This window comes from Mustela nigripes, chromosome 2, assembly GCF_022355385.1.
Source record: "Mustela nigripes isolate SB6536 chromosome 2, MUSNIG.SB6536, whole genome shotgun sequence".
NCBI classification, from domain to species: Eukaryota; Metazoa; Chordata; class Mammalia; order Carnivora; family Mustelidae; genus Mustela; species Mustela nigripes.
In genome coordinates, this window is record NC_081558.1 from 137961882 (window position 1) to 137979922 (window position 18041).

General features: G+C 39.7%; 2 protein-coding genes across 5 annotated transcripts in view; one reads left to right on the forward strand and one right to left on the reverse strand.

The window, feature by feature from the left end:
• Positions 1-882: 882 nt before the first annotated feature.
• Positions 883-11539, forward strand: SSR3 (signal sequence receptor subunit 3). The gene is made up of 5 exons (XM_059391680.1): positions 883-1074; positions 2220-2346; positions 5180-5278; positions 9858-9989; positions 11267-11539. The coding sequence occupies exons 1-5, from the start codon at positions 942-944 to the stop codon at positions 11331-11333; spliced, it is 558 nt and encodes a 185-aa protein (XP_059247663.1). The 5' UTR covers positions 883-941; the 3' UTR covers positions 11334-11539.
• Positions 11540-15706: 4167 nt separating this feature from the next.
• The window catches only part of KCNAB1 (potassium voltage-gated channel subfamily A regulatory beta subunit 1), a 402759-nt gene continuing 400424 nt past the window's right edge, over positions 15707-18041 (reverse strand). For all 4 annotated transcript variants that reach the window (XM_059391681.1, XM_059391683.1, XM_059391685.1 and 1 more), the window contains one exon: positions 15707-17502. In XM_059391681.1, the coding sequence (XP_059247664.1) occupies positions 17413-17502 (90 nt within the window). In that variant the 3' untranslated portion in view covers positions 15707-17412. The remainder of the gene's footprint in view (positions 17503-18041) is intronic.

Here is an 18041-nt window from a genome sequence, read left to right on the forward strand (position 1 = left end):
AGTTTTTGCTATGAATGAAGCTGAGGGTTTTTTGTTTGTTTGTTTGTTTTTAAAGAAAATGTGATAATGCAATGAGTCAAAACTCGTATCGGGTTGTTTTAATAGGCATATTCAATTTTCTGAGCTTCAGAGAAAGCCTGTCTTCCCAACATGTTCTTTACTTAGTGTTATGCTTTATTTAGCACGGCTGTGGAGTCCACATTACTCCAAAGATTGAGTTGAAATAAAATAATTGTGTTTTGTAAATGTATTCGACTCATGTTGAATATTCATCAATGAGACCAAGAGCTCTTCAAAAGCCAAAACGCTTTCTTTTTCGTGAAAAGGTAGACTGTTATTTTGTTGAAAAACCGCCAACACCTGGGAGACTAGCGCTGCTGGGCTCTCGCTCTCAGGGTCTTCACCCGCAAAACGGGAACAACGTGCATGTCAAAGGATTTCGAGGAGATTGAAAGAGATGATGGATACGTAAAGGAGAAAGGACTTTACACGTCTTTGTTTAGCCATGGCTTTCTTCACTTCCTCCTCCAGTGTCCCAGTGCTGGGTACACGCAGAAGGTACGAACCCTACTCCTGTTCAACGACCGACTGAATGACTCAAGGCCAGAACAGTGTCCTGCTTTGGAATTCCAACGAAACGGGAAGCGTGACGGCACCTGTAAAATGGAATGTCAATGAAGTTTTCTCAAGAATCTACGGAACTACAAATCCCCGACTAGCCACGAGGCTGGCCAAGAACCCGGAAGTCTGGCCGGCTTGCCGAATCACACCGGGAGACGTCCCTGGCGCGGGCCAATCCTGGACAAGCTTGCTCCCGCGCCGCGCCGAGTCCCGCCTCCGCACGTAGCGCTGACGAGCCATTAGTGGATACGGCGGCCATGGAGGCGGGGCCAGTGGCGTTTACCCAGCACCGCCCTCCAGGCTCAAAGCTCCGGTCTACCATGGCTCCCAAAGGCGGCTCCAAGCAGCAGTCCGAGGAGGATTTGCTTCTGCAGGATTTCAGCCGCAACCTCTCGGCGAAGTCCTCCGCTCTCTTCTTCGGGAATGCCTTTATCGTGTCCGCCATCCCCATCTGTGAGCGCCGGGAGCAGGCGGGCCGCGGAGGCCGCCGGCGGGCGGGGCTGGGCGGGGACGTGGCAGGGCCCGGCCGACTGGCGGGAGTTCGCGCGGGGGCCTGGGGCCTACGGCCGGCGGCTGCCCCTAGCTCGTCCTGCGCACGGGGATAGCACGTAGCTTCTGTGGGCTTTAACTTAGTATACTCGACGGGGAGAGTGGTGGGAGGCATCCCAGGAAAGTCACTTGTGGCCCCGCTCCCAGACATCGTGATTTACTAGATTGGGGATGGCGGCTCCCGTTGCACAAACCGTCTAGGTAAAAGATTTTGTGCTGACATTCATGCATATGTCATCTGTTTTTTACCCACAACTGTTTGCCGTTTTGAGCTTTAAGATTGTATCGTTTACTTATTTTGGAAAAAACTAATGAATTAGGTCAGAGTCAAATTCCCATTAGCCCTCGAATTGAATAGAAGTGTAGCTTTGGGTGAAGCACGGCACACTGCTGAAGTTGTTTTCCTAATTTGGTGAGAGGTTGCACCACTGCCTAGAGTCGGCGCTCTCACTTGTTGAAACTTTTGAATGCTATTAGGACAATTAGAATTCTCACTTAGATGGAGGTATTTTGCCGACTTGGGCAAAGGTGGTTTTTATAGCTCAGGTTTCCTGAATTTGAATCTCCTGATTCATACTGCTGCACGTTTTTTGGGCAGTGAAGTCGAGATTCATTTTCCTTTGGCCTTCTAAAGCCTCACTGGCCGCGCAGCACTGAGCGCTGCCTGGATTTCAGAGAGCCACGTCAGCATGTAAACTATGGGCGTGGGACTGCACGTGGCGTTTTGGAGCAGATCGTGGTTGGCTTAATAGTGCCCTGATGAATAAAACCTGAAGTCTGAATTGATTTTTTTTTTTTTAAATCCAGATTTTATTTTCATTTTAGAAGAAGCGGAAATCTCATCTGGACTAGTTTTCAAGTTTTCTGAGCTGGGGACGTTTGAGACCTTAACTTTATCAGTTCTGAAGATCTTCTTAGACTGTGTTAGAATTCCTAACCTGGACTGTAGTTTATCAACTTAGCTATAATTAATTGGGCAGGCCTTTGTAACTGTGTGGTAATGTTTTCCTTTTTGTATTCTCCCCCTCTCCCGTTCTATTTTAAATCAGGGTTATATTGGCGAATATGGCATATGGATCTTATTCAGTCTGCTGTTCTCTATAGTGTGATGACCCTAGTAAGCACTTATTTGGTAGCCTTTGCATACAAAAATGTGAAATTTGTTCTCAAACACAAGTAAGTATATTTGTGAAGCAAAAGTATGTATTATGTGTTGCACTTTTATATAGAAGGATGTCTTAAAGACCCTTTGTCTTGTTTTCAGTAAATATCAGTTTGAACTGTATATGTAAATAGGCATAGTAAGGCTATAAAGAATTATTAACTAAGTGAAGCAGACTGCTTTTGACACTTCTAGAAGTAGGTTTTGAGAGGGAAATTAGTAAACAAACAGTTGAGCACTAGCCTTAATCATGGGGTTTGTCAGAAAAACAGCACCAAGTAAATTAACATTGCTGAAGTTAAATGAAATTCTTTCTGAAAATAACAGTTCTGATTCTCCATGTTCTATTTTTGGACATGGAAGAAGTGTTTTTTTGTTTTTTTTAACTGACATTTTTAATGCTTATTACATTTTTTCTTACAAGTATGTAAACATGTAAAAGATTATCATATTTCCGCTAACTTAAGATCACACATTATATAAATCCTTTCTAAGTTTGTTGTTTCTATATTAGGCTCTTTGTGGTGACAAGGAATAGAAACATGTTGAGATGACCAGTACATGACGGGCATAGACTGGTTCTACACACCCCCCCCCCCCTCCGCCGCCCTGCTCAGGTCATGATCTCAGGGTCCTGAGCACAAGCACCATGCAGGCTCCACGCTCAGCAAGCATCTGCTTGAATATTCTCTCCCTCACCCCTTCCCCGCCTCTTCGCCCCTGCCCCCAATCTCTTTCCCAAATATATAGATCTTTAAAAAAAGAAAAAAAAGTTGAGATGATCTCAGTTAAAGGGATTTATTGTATGAAAACCAGAAATGGCCTCAATGGCTGAAAGTGGCCTCGGCATCTCTCAGCTGTTGTCTTGGATCTGTAGACTCAGGTTTGTGTGATTGCCTTTCTGTTAGACCAGCAGAGTGCTCACCTTTATCATCTTTCTGCTTGGCGTCCCTCTTTACCAACTGCCATTCCGGTTTCAGCTGTCTTGCACTCTGCTGTTCTGGGCTGTCTTTCTTGTGAGGTGTATAGTGAAGCCCTCAGATAAGGGCACCCTGAATGACCAATTCTTTGTGATATCCTTGGAACTCACTCCTTTTGAGACTTCCCAGTTTTTGACATGTTTTGCATATTATTTTTCATTAACCTTTTTGGAATTAAAATTGTTTTTTTAAATCTCCTCATTTCTGCTCTGGACTTCTTGAGGGCCACTGCCATGTCTTTTGACCCGTAAGACAGTTCTCGCTATATTTAGTTCAGTAAAATTTCAGTTATACTGACTTTATTTAATAGGTTCTGTCAGAGTGGAATATTTTTTTTAATCATAGTTCTAACTTAATATTAAATGATGCCACTTATATCGAAGCTTCTACAGTTTTACAAGATGTGTTAAAGCTTAAAGCCCCAGGAAGATGCAGGGTATGGGTAGGTGTTCATAGTTAAAGGGAAGATGGCTAATAAGCTGACTGTCTGGATTCCATTCCCAGCTCTCCCTTTCTTAAATGTATAGCCTTGGGCACACATTTCATCTTTTTAGATGTCCCATTCCTGAGCTGTGCAATTGGGATACTAATGGTACCTCACAGATGGCGAGGATTAAATAAGATAATGCAGGTGACATGTCAAGCATAGTGAGCCCATAATGTTTTTGTGCAGTGTCAGAGAGATTGGGGGTGACAGAGCCCGTATTAATTTTTTTCAAGGTTGCATGACTTTAAAAAAATGTTTGCAAAGATGTTTTGGTTTAAGAAATTAAATAGATGGTATTCTTCTTTTTTATTCTGGAACAGTTCTGAAATACGTTTAAAAAAATAACAGTAGAAGAAAAACAGTTGATTTTGTGGGTTATCTCATTTGGCTGAGTGCTGGGCCACCAGAATGACCTTTGTCTTATTTTAGAGCATTCAGCATTGAGACTTACTAAGAGCCCTAAGACAGAGGGGGCACTTCTTGAGTTGTAATAAACCTGACAGGTTGTTATGAGTCTGTTAGGTGAAGATAGAATTTTAGAACTAGAAGAGAAATTAACTAGTTAATCTGGTTTGGTCTCTTCAGGAAAATTTGTCCTGTGAACACATGATTGACTGTTTGTCTTAAAGATCCTTGGAGATAGCCAACTCCTTTGAAAATAGTTATTTCTGTGTCCTATCCTGATGGGCTGTGTGTGTGTGTGTTTCCTTCCCTCTGTTCAGCTCAGAAGTGTTTCTGCTGTAAACCATATTCATTTTGTATCAGCTGGCATTTTTTTTTAAGTTTTTTATTATTATTTATTTGACAGACAGAGATCACAGTTAGGCAGAGAGTCAGGCAGAGAGAGAGAGAGAGAGAGAGAGAGAAGCAGGCTCCCTGCTGAGCAGAGAGCCCTGTGCAGGACCATGACCCAAAGGCAGAGGCTTAACCCACTGAGCCACCCAGGTGCCCTGCTCCCCTTTTGTTTTTTAAGTCTACTTATATTTACTGGCATTGATACCCTGTATCATTTGTCAATGCCTTATCAAATTTATTTGTTGAACAAATAAATAGGCTAAAACACAATGGAGTTAAAATGATTTTTAACTAAATTGTGCTAAAAGCATTTGACTTCTTTACATATTAAATACCTAAACTTTGGAAAATTATCCTTTTTACACAAAAGTCAAAACCAGTAACTAATAATCTCCATCTTGGAAGTTCTTGAAACTCTTTTGGCTCTTAGTATAATAAACTTGGAATTTTTCTGTCAAAATTATTCAAATGTAAAGTATCTTCTAGTTGCCAATACAAAATATATAAGTACAGAGTGTTTGATAGGGTGATGTTCATTCCTGGAGCATGTGAAAACTTTTTTTCTTCTTCCCCCCCCCCCCCCAGAGTAGCACAGAAGAGGGAGGACGCTGTTTCCAAAGAAGTGACTCGAAAACTTTCCGAAGCTGATAACAGAAAGATGTCTCGAAAGGAAAAAGATGAAAGGTTGGACTTCTGAATTGTTGGAGACAGTCCAAAAAGGGGTTACTTTGTAGAAAATTAAGTTTTTGGTTGTTGCCCAGATAATGTGGATAATGGAATTGCCTGAGGTTAAACATTGAGAAGGTGGATAATAGAATTGCATGAAGTTAAACGTAGAAGACTTAGTAATGGGAATAACAATCACACTGACATTTTGAGTTTTTACCACCACCAGATGCTTTTGTGTTATACACAGTTCATTTATTTGTTTCCTTAAAGAGCTCTTTGAGGTAGGGCTGTTTGCATTTTACATCTGAAGAAGCTGAGGGCATAAATTCCCATGTGGAGGTCAATCCACAGTAAGAATGAGGGCAATATGGCTTGGAGAGCTTGTCCTAACTTCTCTCCTGGAATTTCAGAGCCTGCAGAGCCTTATCCAGTGCTGGCTCTACTACTTGGTAGCTATGTCACCTTCCCACTCTGGGTCTGAAGAGTTTACATTGCATTGTGTTAGCATTTTTAGGTGGTGGTATTTTCATTCCTGAGTTTCCATAGGGACAGCCAGTTCTTGGTTATCTTTGTTGGTTGGGAAAGAGAAAACAGCTTGGTTTCTTTTTGTTGCCCAAATATGTGCCACATTTGTTAGCCCTTCCCCCTCAGTTTTTCCTGCCAACTATTAGAAGGCTTAGTAGTCTAATATCTGAGTAACAGAAGTCTCTGAATAATTTAATAAACTTGTGCTTAAGAGTTGTTGTATAGGTTGAATACAGTCACGGGATGAGGTTTTCATAGATCTTAAGTTTTAGTATCTATAAAGTTAAAAATGGAATCTTTAACCCACTTTGCCTCGGAAAGACTTTGTGGAGACTTGCCATATTAAAGTGCATGTGAAATAAAAGAAGTCCAATTTTGAAAGAGCAGAAACCTTTAAAATTAAGAAAAACTGGGTAAACAAGAATCTCCAAGTTAGGTATAGCGTTTGAGCATTGAACTTAGCTCTGAGCTTCCAAGTGTCAGGGGGAGCATCTGAGGTCATACACTTTCATTGTGTGATGAGAAGCAGCTTGTAAGTCCTTCAGGAAAGAAACTTTCCTGGCACCGAATCTTGGAAGGACTTTATCATTTGGATCCTTATTTAAGGGACACTGAGTAACTTAATGGACAGTGTCTTCTAGTGGTTTTGAAAAGCACTATAAAACATTATAGGAATGATCATCTCCTGTGGATCCTTTATAAAAACTGAAGAATACAATATATTTTTAAAGATGTTATTTTTTTTTTTTTAGTAAGGTTTACAGCTAATGTGGGGCTCAAACTCATGACCCAGAGACCACAAGTTGTATGCTGTACCGACTCAGTCAGCTAGGTCCTTCCTGAAGGGCATGGTATTAAAATAGTGACAGTGAAGGCGTTTTTGCAGGGATATCTTTCATGAGATCTTGCTGCGCAGCTTCCTGATTATAAATTTTTGCATGGTGATAGAGGTAGGGAATCTAGAACACTTCAAAGAGATCTTTTTACTGAATTATAGTATTTATTAGAAAAGTGGTTCTTGAAGTATGCATCACAGCTACCCAATTTCAAAATGCTTGTTACAGCTCTATAGGTTTTAGGTGATGAATTATAGCAGAGATGGCAAATGGGTCTCCTCTGCCCTCTACAGACTTGCCTGATTGGTCTGGCACTTGTTCTTGATCCTGGGGTATGTCTCAGAATTTTTCTCAGCATGGTATTCAGGTAGTCACTACTACTAGATCAGAGTTGGAATTAGAAATGAAATATCTTTGCTATTGGCTGAATCAGTATTTCAAAGAGAATGAAGTGTAGGTTCTCTGGCTACATAAAATGCAGAGTGTCAGAAGGTTGTAAAATTTCAATTCTTATAATCCGTAGAAGTTTGTGCTGTTACTATTTCACAAAAACCACACCGGATAAAAAGTTTATCCAGGTGTTTACTCATGATTGACTGATAACTGGGACCAGGACTCCCATTAAGATCTAGTATTTTTCTCCCTCAAAAGTAAGTTGCCTCAAGAGATTTAAGAGAAGGCCTGTCAACACTTCTTTGCCCAGATATGTATGTCTCAAAGCTCTCACTTACAGTCATTTGGATCATGTACCCCCTGCCACTTTGAAACTGTTTTGCCCTCCATTCAAGGTTGGACATTAGCTGAGGAGAATCAGAGATTCATTAATATTTATCCCTGGGTGTGTGTTTTATTTCTTCTTGACTTACCAGTGGTCTCTCATTTAGCGTTAGGTGATTATAACAGTTCTTGGATTTGGTCTCAGTCTTTGTCTTCTAGGAGGTGCTCTTCAGAAAAATGACTCCTTGGGAGTGCTCTCCCAAACTAGATTTTTTACCAGTGAAGCTTTGGCAGAACTATTGCTGATGAGGACATTTGTGTGTTGGGGGTGGTCTTCATTTTTTTTCTAAATGAAACAGGATATGAGTGGGCTAGAGAAAGTTCTGAAACCTGTCCAAGGCAGTCCTGTGTGTGCACTGATGTAACGCCTGTCATATTGGGAGCTGGGGTAATCTAAAGGAGTGAGCCACTTTTTTCATCTGAAGATGGTTCTGAATCAGGGCATGGCAAGGAGTTAGGGAGGAGTGCTCCTGTGGAGGTGGGATAATCTAGGCAGCTGTATGGAGGCATGCTAATAGCCTATTTAAGGAACCTGTCTTCCTTCAGTCTTGTACCAGAGACTTAAAAACAGTGGCACTTGTTGTCCATGTTCTCTAGCATTAAACCTGGTTGGGTCTGTGCATCTTTTGGAGATGGTGGTTTCTTCCATCAGTGTTAAGCTGATAAAATGTATTTCTTTCAATTCCAAGTCCCATATGTTTTCTGAATTTACATTTAAACTTCTCTGAAATCAGAAGCTGTTTTGTAGTTGATGGCTGCATTTAACATAGTATCCTTTACTTCCCAAACCTAACAGTGAACAGAAGTTTTAAGTTGATGGTATCCATAGAGTTAAGGAACTGTGGCATTTATATTAGAGACCACAGACTTCTTGTGATAAAGTCAAGTTCATTTCATTTATCTTCCTTACAGTTGGGCTTGTTGACTTTGGACTAAAACATGTGGTGAATAAAATGCAGCAGTGGGCAATGACATTAGCCATAGTGCTGTCCTTAGGATTGGTGGAGGGAATCATCTAACCCCAGAGTAGTGGATCTTTGGGAGACAAAACATCAGTGGTGATGGCTTTCAACCTTTTTGATGATCACAGTGAAGTACTTCACCTTTTGACCAAATACACTCAAACATGCACACATGCAAATGTTTCACAAAACAATGATTATGGTGGTGATACGCTTGATAATTATGTGGGTGATACACTCGATATTTTTTTTTTTAAAGATTTTATTTATTTACTTGAGAGAGAGCACAAACAGGGAGAGAGGAAGAGGGAGAAGCAGGCTCCCTGCTGAGCAGGGAACCCGATGTGGGACTTGATTCCAGGACCCTGGGATCACTGAGCTGAAGGCAGATGTTTAATTGACCGAGCCACCCAGGCATCCTTGATACTTTTCTATTTAAAAAAATTCTGATCTCTTGGGGTGCCTCGGTGGCTCACTTGGTTAAGCATCTGCCTTCAGCTCAGGTCATGATCCCGGAGTCCTGGGATCGAGCCCCAAGTTGGGCTCCCTGCTCCTTGGGGAATCTGCTTCTCTCTGTAACCCTCCCCCTTCTCCTGCATGTGCTCGCTCGCTCTCAAATAAATACATAAAACCTTAGAACAAAACAAAACAAAACAAAAAAACAATTGGTTCTCGTTCCACTCAGTTCCACTCAGTTACTTTTCCTGAGCGTTGAATCCACCCAAATGATTTCATGTCCCACTAATGGGTAACAACCTACTCTTTTAAACACTGCTTTACAAAGTTAATTAATCAAATGGAATAAAGGCTACCTTATTCACAGGCATCCTGTAGCTTCCTGCTGCCCATGTGAATAGGTAAAAGAAAAGGTTGATAAGGTTTTAGTCAATTAATAAAACATAATGAGTAAAATGGGTTAAATAAAAAGTAAATGGGTTTTATAAAAGTTAAAAAATCCTCTTTATGTTGAAGCACATTCTTTGTTTGAATCCTGTAAAGGTGGCTAAAGATAGTTGCAAACTAGTCTGCTTCTGTGAGCCACGGCTAGTTTTTGGTCCTTAGGATTTTCTTCAGGTATAATAATTGAAGGCTGAAATCTGGAGGCTTTTAAGAGTCTCAAGCCAGCAGACAGCCAGGAATGCTTCATCTGGTTACTGATCGTGGAGTTTGTTTTAGGTGAGGACCTAGAGAACTTCTCATGACTCTTTAGGCTGCTGATGAAACCAAGCTAGTTGGAATTAATCTGTCCCTTCCTCCAAAGCCCCGACTGGGAGCCTGGGAAGTAAAGGTAATAGACTAAGCAGCTATTTTTATCAATTGAGTAAAATGTCTTTTTCAGCAGGAGAAAAGGGTACAATGCTGATTAAATTTAATATTAAAAACACATTCTGTCCAGAATATGTAAGGAAGAACTTACGTTATAGTGAATTAGAGCCATGTCGTATTAATATTTTAATACATATTTATAAACTTGATTGGTTTGTCTGTCTACAGAATCTTGTGGAAGAAGAACGAAGTTGCTGATTATGAAGCTACAACGTTTTCCATCTTCTATAACAACACCCTCTTCCTGGTCTTGGTCATTGTTGCTTCCTTCTTTATACTGAAGAACTTCAACCCTACAGTGTATCCTTTTAAAGGTTCATTAGCATTTTAAAAGTCTAGGAGCAGTAGTTTGTTTTGGTTTTGATTTATCCCAACTATTTTACTATGAAGAAAAACTGCCCAGGCAATCAGTCCACTGAATAGCACTGTGACCTTAGGCAAGTTTCTGGACTTTTAAAATAAGGGCTTTGGGTTTGATTTAAAGTTCTTTGAAGTTTATAAATTATAACTTCATGATAAATAACAAGTATTACAAAGCAGTCATATATCTATGGTCATGTATATCCTCCTATTTTATTTATTCATTTAATTTTTTAAAAGATTTTATTTATTTATTTGACAGATCACAAGTAGGCAGAAAGGCAGGCAGAGAGAGAGGAAGGGAAGCAGGCTCCCTGGTGAGCAGAAAGCCCCATTCAAAGGCTCGATCCCAGGACCCTGGGATCATGACCTGAGCCGAAGGCAGAGGCTTTAAGCCACTGAACCACCCAGGCGCCCATATCCTCCTATTCAAAAATAAGTTCTGAGGATCAAAAGCAACTTGCCTCCTTTGGTAGTTCCTGCCATAAGTCCATGTGTCTCCTGACATTTTGGGGCTTTGGAATTGGGTGGATAGCCAGTGTAGTTAAATAGATACATTTCATAATATCTTAATAGTGTTTCAAGCTGCTCTTAAATTGAGCTTTGGGGCAGGAATCAGTCTTCTCTTTTTTAGGTAATTTATTGAAGATGTTAGTTAAGGATGTGCAGCCAGACTTTTAGCAGGTGGAGATTTTATGTAATAAAATAGACTTCTCTAGCTTGTATCTTCTGGGAATACTAGAATGGTTTGTCCTATACAGTGCCATTCTGAGGCTGAGAGTAGCTGTGAACTTTGAGAGCTTCCTTGCTTTTATAGGCCAACTATAGCCAAAACACTGATGGACAGAGGAGACTTTTTTTTCCTTTGTTCTTGGCCAGAGGCAGAGAAGCTAAATTTCATCTTCCTGTTCATAGTCTTGATTAGCTCTTCTCCTTTAGGTTAAATGGAATTCAGATGTCTTCTTTGTGATCATGTGTTCTAGGTTTCTGTCTCAAGTGTTTTCTTTTTAAAACTGGGACACATTTCCTGTGAATGTTTTTCATTCTTTATTGCCTTCTGTCTTGTAAATTGCATTTGCAGACAATGGGACTGCACATCATTATTGTTTTACAGTGTCAGACAGGAAGCAGCACATTCCAAAGAGTTGGGCACTTTTTATTTTGTTGGAGAACTATGTTTGTGCTTTAAATCTTTCCTTAACGTTGATTTTTTACAGGAATTATATTTTGTCCATAAGTGCTTCATCAGGCCTCATCGCCCTCCTGTCTACTGGCTCCAAGTAGACTGTACTGGCTTTGCCCCCTGGCTGTGTATCTACGGGTGGCCTGTGGTATTTGGCAACGTAGCAGGGTGGTCAGGGTGAGAGACCCAGATGTTTTTATAGTCTGCAGTTGGAGGGTTTGAAAAACCCAACAAAATGTAATTCAGTATTTGTTTATTGGCTCTTTTTTTTGACAGACTGTTGAAATTAAATGAATTGAAAGGGAAACTCAGAGTGCCAGGACATTTATTAAAAGGTTAAAAAAAAAAAAAGTGTCTCTCGCAATGTGCTGTAATCACAAGAGGAGAAAATAACTTGTTTCCTTGATCTGTCACAGGTCACAGTAACCTGGACTGAGCTGTTATTATTTATAATAGTAGCAAGAAGTTAATAAGTGGTTCCTTATGTTCTAACCATAATATCACAACTTTTTTTGAAAAATATTTGTAAATATCAGAATGAAGAATCCTTTCCCCCTGGGGAATTGAACAGAAGCCTCATGTTTACAAGTCTCTGAATTTGTGATTTGAAATAACTCAAAAACAAGGGGTCTCCAATTTCGGGCAGAGAAACTTGTGGAAAATTTTTTGTTGTTGTTTTGGGTTTTTTTGTTTCTTTGTTTTTTAACAGAAGAAAGGCAGCTAGGGTCATAACCTAAAAATAGTGGCCAGACATCTGAGAGTTGTCCCGTGGGGTTAAAGCACATACTGTTCAGCTGTATAGTTCTAGCTTGGGTGGCCAGGAAGGTCAGCCCAACCCTACCATGTTGGTTTGACCTGTTTCAGAGACTGGAACTACTGTTTTCCTTGATTAGAGGAATGTCCAGTAGAGAAGCTCCTTCTCGAATATTGATGTGTAAAAGATCAAAGTAATATTTATGATCTTAGTTCCAGAATTCTAAGAACTTTACGAGAAACTTCAGTGGTTTGGGTGCTTGTGCGGTATTTAGTGCAGTCTTTTTCTGTCAGGACTTTAATAAATTTGACCTTTTTTTCAAAAGATTTTATTTGTTTGAGAGAGCGAGCATGACTGGGTGGGGCAGAGGTTGAGAGAATCTGACAAGAGACTTGGCTCAGTGTGGAGCCTGACCTGGGGCTCGATCTCAGGATCCTGAGATCATGACCTGTGCTGGAGGCAGATGCTACAGCTGCTGAGTGACCCAGGCGCCCCAAATTTGACCCACAGGTTCCCATTAATTGTGAACAAAATTTAGTCCTATTGACCTCGTTAGCCCCTAGGGTTCAGCCAAGAACATTCTCTTGCATTTCTTAATGTGTGCAGATAAAATTATTTGCTGGTGCATGCCATGATTTGAAAATGTTTGGGAAGCTTTTTAGCTTGTATTATTTAATGGATTATGGAATAATAGGTGATAGAGGCTCATATTCCTATTTTAGCTTTTGACCACATCCAATAATTTCCTACAAACAGTACTTCAAAAGAAATAGCCTATTCCTAATTCCTAATCTTAACTTTAATCTTTAGTTTCCACTTCCAAATTTAAGGTGAATGTTGTAAATAATATTTGCTGTTTTGTTTATAACTTTATAGGAATGTGTTCATCAGGAGTTTATCTTCTGTGTTCTTGAGTGTTTTGGGTAGGAATGTCCAAGAACTTGGAGACGGGGGGCAAGAGCACATTTGCATAGTGGTTTAGTGTCTTCAATTCAGGGTTATATTTACTCATTGTTTCTAAGAGTAAATTGTTATTTTTCTTTGGTGCATTATTATCCATGTGCCATCATTGGATAATGAATGAATAAGGAAGTCACGAGTCACTGCAAAATACTGTAATACATGAGACTTTTCTTACTGTGGTAACTTTTTTTGGTAGATAAATAACTGGTCAGTAGTTTGGTGGCATGGAGTTTGTGTACCAAATGCATTTGCTTATTTGACAAACCATCAGGATCTACTGTTTGTTACCAGAGCAGGGCCAAGTGTTGTTTTTGTTTTTTAATTGCTGGTTTTAAAAAAAATTGCCACTAGATGGCAGTGCTTGTGTTGGGGGGGCAGCATTTGCCACCATTCTTAACAATTTATGTAGCTGAGATGGAGGGATAAGGGGCATGAAAAAGGGATAAGGGGCATCAGCTTAGTACTTTTATTTTTTTTTTAAAGATTCATTTATTTATTTGACAGATGACAAGTAGGCAGAGAGGCAGGCAGAGAGGAGGAGGAAGCAGGCTCCCAGCTGAGCAGAGAGCCTGATGTAGGGCTTGATCCCAGGACCCTGAGATGAAGGCAGAGGCTTTAACCCACTGAGCCACCCCAGGCACCCCATCAGCTTAGTACTCTTAATAGAATGTCTCTTGAATTCATAAACTAAACAGTTGGTAGAAAGCAAATAAGCAAAATTTGATTTTGGTCTTGAATTTTACCTAGAGCACTCTTTGGTTCTGATAATGGTTCTGACTTTCTATACTGTTGAATTTATGTGCTTAAGTTTATAAGGCATATACTCACATTTACAGTTTTCATTTGGGATTTACTGTACCAGTACTTGGGAATTAAAGAACTTTTCCCCCAGAACTCACCCCATCAAAATGGGTATGTGGCACATAAAATTATGATGTGCTGCATCTGTTGAGTTAGTAAAAACCTGTTGCAGAATTTATATCTTAAAAAGACCCCATATCCAACATGAGTAAGATAAAAAGGGGATTAAAAGTGATTAAATATTCCCCCACACTCTTTGTGGTAAGTAGGGGCTTAAATAAACTGCTACGTCGTTTCACATTTTCCTGTTTTTAGTTTCTCATTTACAACTTCATAAAAATCTTAGACTGAAATTATCCTTAGCCAGTAAAAATCTGTTGGTTGTCCTGTTTGGCAAATTACTCTAACTTGGAGAGAATAACTTACAACAAGGTTTACGGTTCACTGAAATATGGAGGTTGGATTCATACTCAAAAATTCTTGTGAAGGGTCTTGTTTATTAAATATTTACTAAACTTCGCTTTTTAAAATTTATATTTTTCCTGGATGTTTTTGAGAGTCATGTGAATAAGTACGTCATCTTTATTACATTATTTGACATTACCCTTCAAATTTCCCACGCATGTAAATACACATTTTTGTAGTTACTGATCAGTTGTCTGTGCAGCAGTGATGGAAATAATATGGTTCTATTACAGAGAGTGTGTCAGGCCTCTTTGTCAATATGTACCAGCTGTGCTGTCCTGCCCACCCGATTTCTGGGTTTCTGGTATGTGTGCCAGTCACTTCTGTTTCTAGAGACATAAAGGATACGTAGATGTAGCACTCATCTACAGATCCATCTGTTTGGGCTCTAGGGGATTAGATCCCACCTCTTTGGACTCCCAGGTAGGGAAATGAAGATTAGGAGGGGTTTTTTTAGTGGTTGGTTTAGATTTTCATGGATGTGGTTAGAGATGCCTTTCTCATTGACTTTCATGAGTTTTCATGGCCTGTCTTCTCTGACCTTTGCTTCTTAACTGATTCTGAATTTGGATTCTTACCCAAGAATTTTTTTTTTTTTTTAATTTATTTGACAGAGATCACAAGTAGGCAGAGAGGCAGGCTCCCTGTTGAGCAGAGAGCCCGATGCGGAACTTGATCCCAGGACCCTGGGATCATGACTTGAACCAAAAGCAGAGGCTTTAACCCATTGAGCCACCCAGGCGCCCCTTACCCAAGAATTTTTAACTTAAAAATTTACCTGCTGAATTCATAAAATTTGTCCTTAAAAAAAGCACCAGACTGGAAAACTGAATACTTGGGTTTTAGACCTGGTTTCTCATTTGCCAAGGAGTGGTGCCTGGCTAAGGTGAAGCTGTGACATCTGATGACAGATGGTACACTATTGATGGAGTGAGTTCTTAACGTGGAAAGCCAGCACACAAGCATCTGTCTAGTTTGCATTTTCACTGGCTGAGATTTCAGTATGTGGATGACTACTAACCCGGGTTACCCTTCAGAATGGTATGCTCTCTGCTACGAAATTCTTTCCAGAAAAGAATATGGGAGTATGTGGAAATATTTCTTAAGAGTATAACTGACATTTCTAATTTAGTGTGTTTACTATGGCAGAAGATTCATCTGTTAAAAAAACTAGTTCCCATGGGTAAGTAGTAATGTTTGTTATTTGCTTTTAATTTGCAGGTGTTTTAAATGAGTTTGAGAAGCATGAGCCTTAGTGTAGTGTATTTCTAAAATCCAGTGAGAGGTATCTTTAGCAGTTAATCATTTTCTTCTTTAATAAGAGAAGAAAATTTGGATTGTTACTGAAATCTTTTGTTACTGTTGTTTCTGTTGGGTATCATTCAGTGTTGCTTACTTGCCAGCGTGATTTTTATTCAGATTCTTACTGCCTATTTTATGGAGGTGGATATATATATAGTCCCTTATAATGAAAGAGCAGATAAAAACTAATTGAGATTAAATGCACAAAATGCTTTTATTATTCTAAGCAAATAAGTTAAATTGCATTTCCATTTAGACAACTTCATTATGCATACAGTAGTTCACTGTTTTAATACACAATGAAGAACTGAAGGATGATCCATCATTCATCTGGTACTCCTGGGTAAAAATCCCAAACTGTTTCCTTATTAGAATACAGGCAGTAGTAACAAAAAAGAAAATTTATTGGTATTTCACACTAACGCTTCAAGATTTAGAATTTAATCATGAAATACGTATTTGGAAATGGTGGCAGAAAATAGCATTTTAAGCTGATAGTCTTTTACTTTAAATCTCAAAGTGATTTCTATATGGGGCACTTGGCTAGCCAGAAAAATCAGAATTTTGTACATGCTCAGGTATCCAAATAGAAAGATAGGACCCCCCCCCCCCCCGCCCACGCTCCCATGTTTTCCCTCCTTTTAGATACACACAGTATATTATCACAGTTTTTTTCAGGTGGAATATTCATGAGGGTAGGTAACCAGTTAGTAGTGGCAAGGTTAGCCCTCTGCTTCTGTGTGCAACCCTTTTAATCCATGCAAAGAGCTTTCATGCATTTAGTTTAGTGCATATAATGTGGTTATAGAATCAGGAAATTTTGTAACCTTTGCTTTTTAGTAGGCAAGTTAATTGACCTAGTGTATGCTGAACAGTGACAGCATTTTTCACAAAGTCCTTGATTCACTTTCATGTTAATTCCTCAAAAACAGGCATCATATTGTAAAGTCCCAGTGCTAATTAGACAGCAAACATTTGCCTTTGTGGGTATTTTACAGGTTTACTTACAAAACTGAGCATGTGTATATTTATTTTTAAAGCTCAAATATTTAAACTTGCAGAAGCTGTGCCTACAAGCAGGCAAAAGTATAAAGCAGATTTTAATAAAATGTAGTCAAAAATGAACACTTCAGTTGCACATATATTACATTTTATCCAAAGCCTAAGTTTCCATAGCAGTGTAATCCTCCCTTTCATAAATTAGGCATCGTGTCTCAAGTGAAAGATTAGGTGTTCATCCTCTCACCATATCTGTGTGTGAATGGACATTGTTAATAGATTCCTAATAGATATTGCGGGTAAATTACAATACAGGGCATTCTTGGGGCCAAGCAAGGGTGAATATTTTTACAAGGTAATGAAAGCACATACCTTGAAGTTTTAGTTTGGTTGAATAACAAGTGAAACAACTCTTGCTAACCTTAATGTGGAAATAGAAAAAAGCAATGTGAAGTTGTTTCTGCTTAATTCTTCCACAACTTCTGAGCGAACGTAGCCTACTCTTTCTGATGTAATCCACATTGCAGCTGTGGATTTTATGCGTTTGAAAAAATACATCTGTACAGCCTTCTTTAAGTTACTAAATGCCTGAAGGTAATCTGTCCTCCCCGCATACACTTCCTGTGGCGTAAGCATGAGGTGCACAGAGCAATGCAAGGAATAGGTGACTCCAGTCCAAGATAAGAAAATAGAATGGATTTCCTTGGTAGTGAGTTTTCAGATGTGCTCGTGATTCAGGTGCACAGTGGGAGCGACAGCAGATACCTCAGAATCCGGGAATACTAGAGGTTGAGCAGCAGGCTGCTAAGTGACTCAAGAGACTGGCAAGTGACACCATTCTATAGCAGCAGAGACCACAGTTTGAACCCTGCACGTCCTGCGGCTCACGCACTGCCTTACGATCGGTAGTCTTTTTTGCTGTAGGGCTTGTTTCGTAATATGTTATCAATCTCATTTACCACGTGTGATGTCATCTTTGGGAGAACCTGAGGAGCAGGAGAAGTACAGAGGATATGGTTAGTACTCACTGATCATTTGGTTCTTTGTGCTTAAAATTAAGCAGAGTTGTCAAGACTTGTATACATTTATAAACTACAACTAGTAAGCCCTCCACCAGACTGTAAGCTCCTGAGGTCAGGGACAAGGACCTTGTTTTTTCCAGCACTGCGTTTCATGTGATAAGAGTGCTGGGCTCATAGTTGGTGCTTGGAAGTATTGCTGAACTGAATAAAGGCATAATGTATAAATGAAAACTCATGGAAATGTAAGGAGTCACAGAATTTCGGATTTTTTTTAATGGTCACATAAAAGTGAAAGAAACGTGATATTGTTTTTACTCCATTTTATCTAAAACATTTCAGCATGTCCGCATAGATTAAAATGCTCTGTTTTTTAAGTACTAAGTCTTTCAAATCCAGTACCTTTGACACTTAACAGCACTTCTCCATTCTGACAAGCTGGTTTCATGCACTAAAAGGCCATTTGTGGCTAGAGGCTAGGGTTGTGGACAGCACAGGTCTAGAGA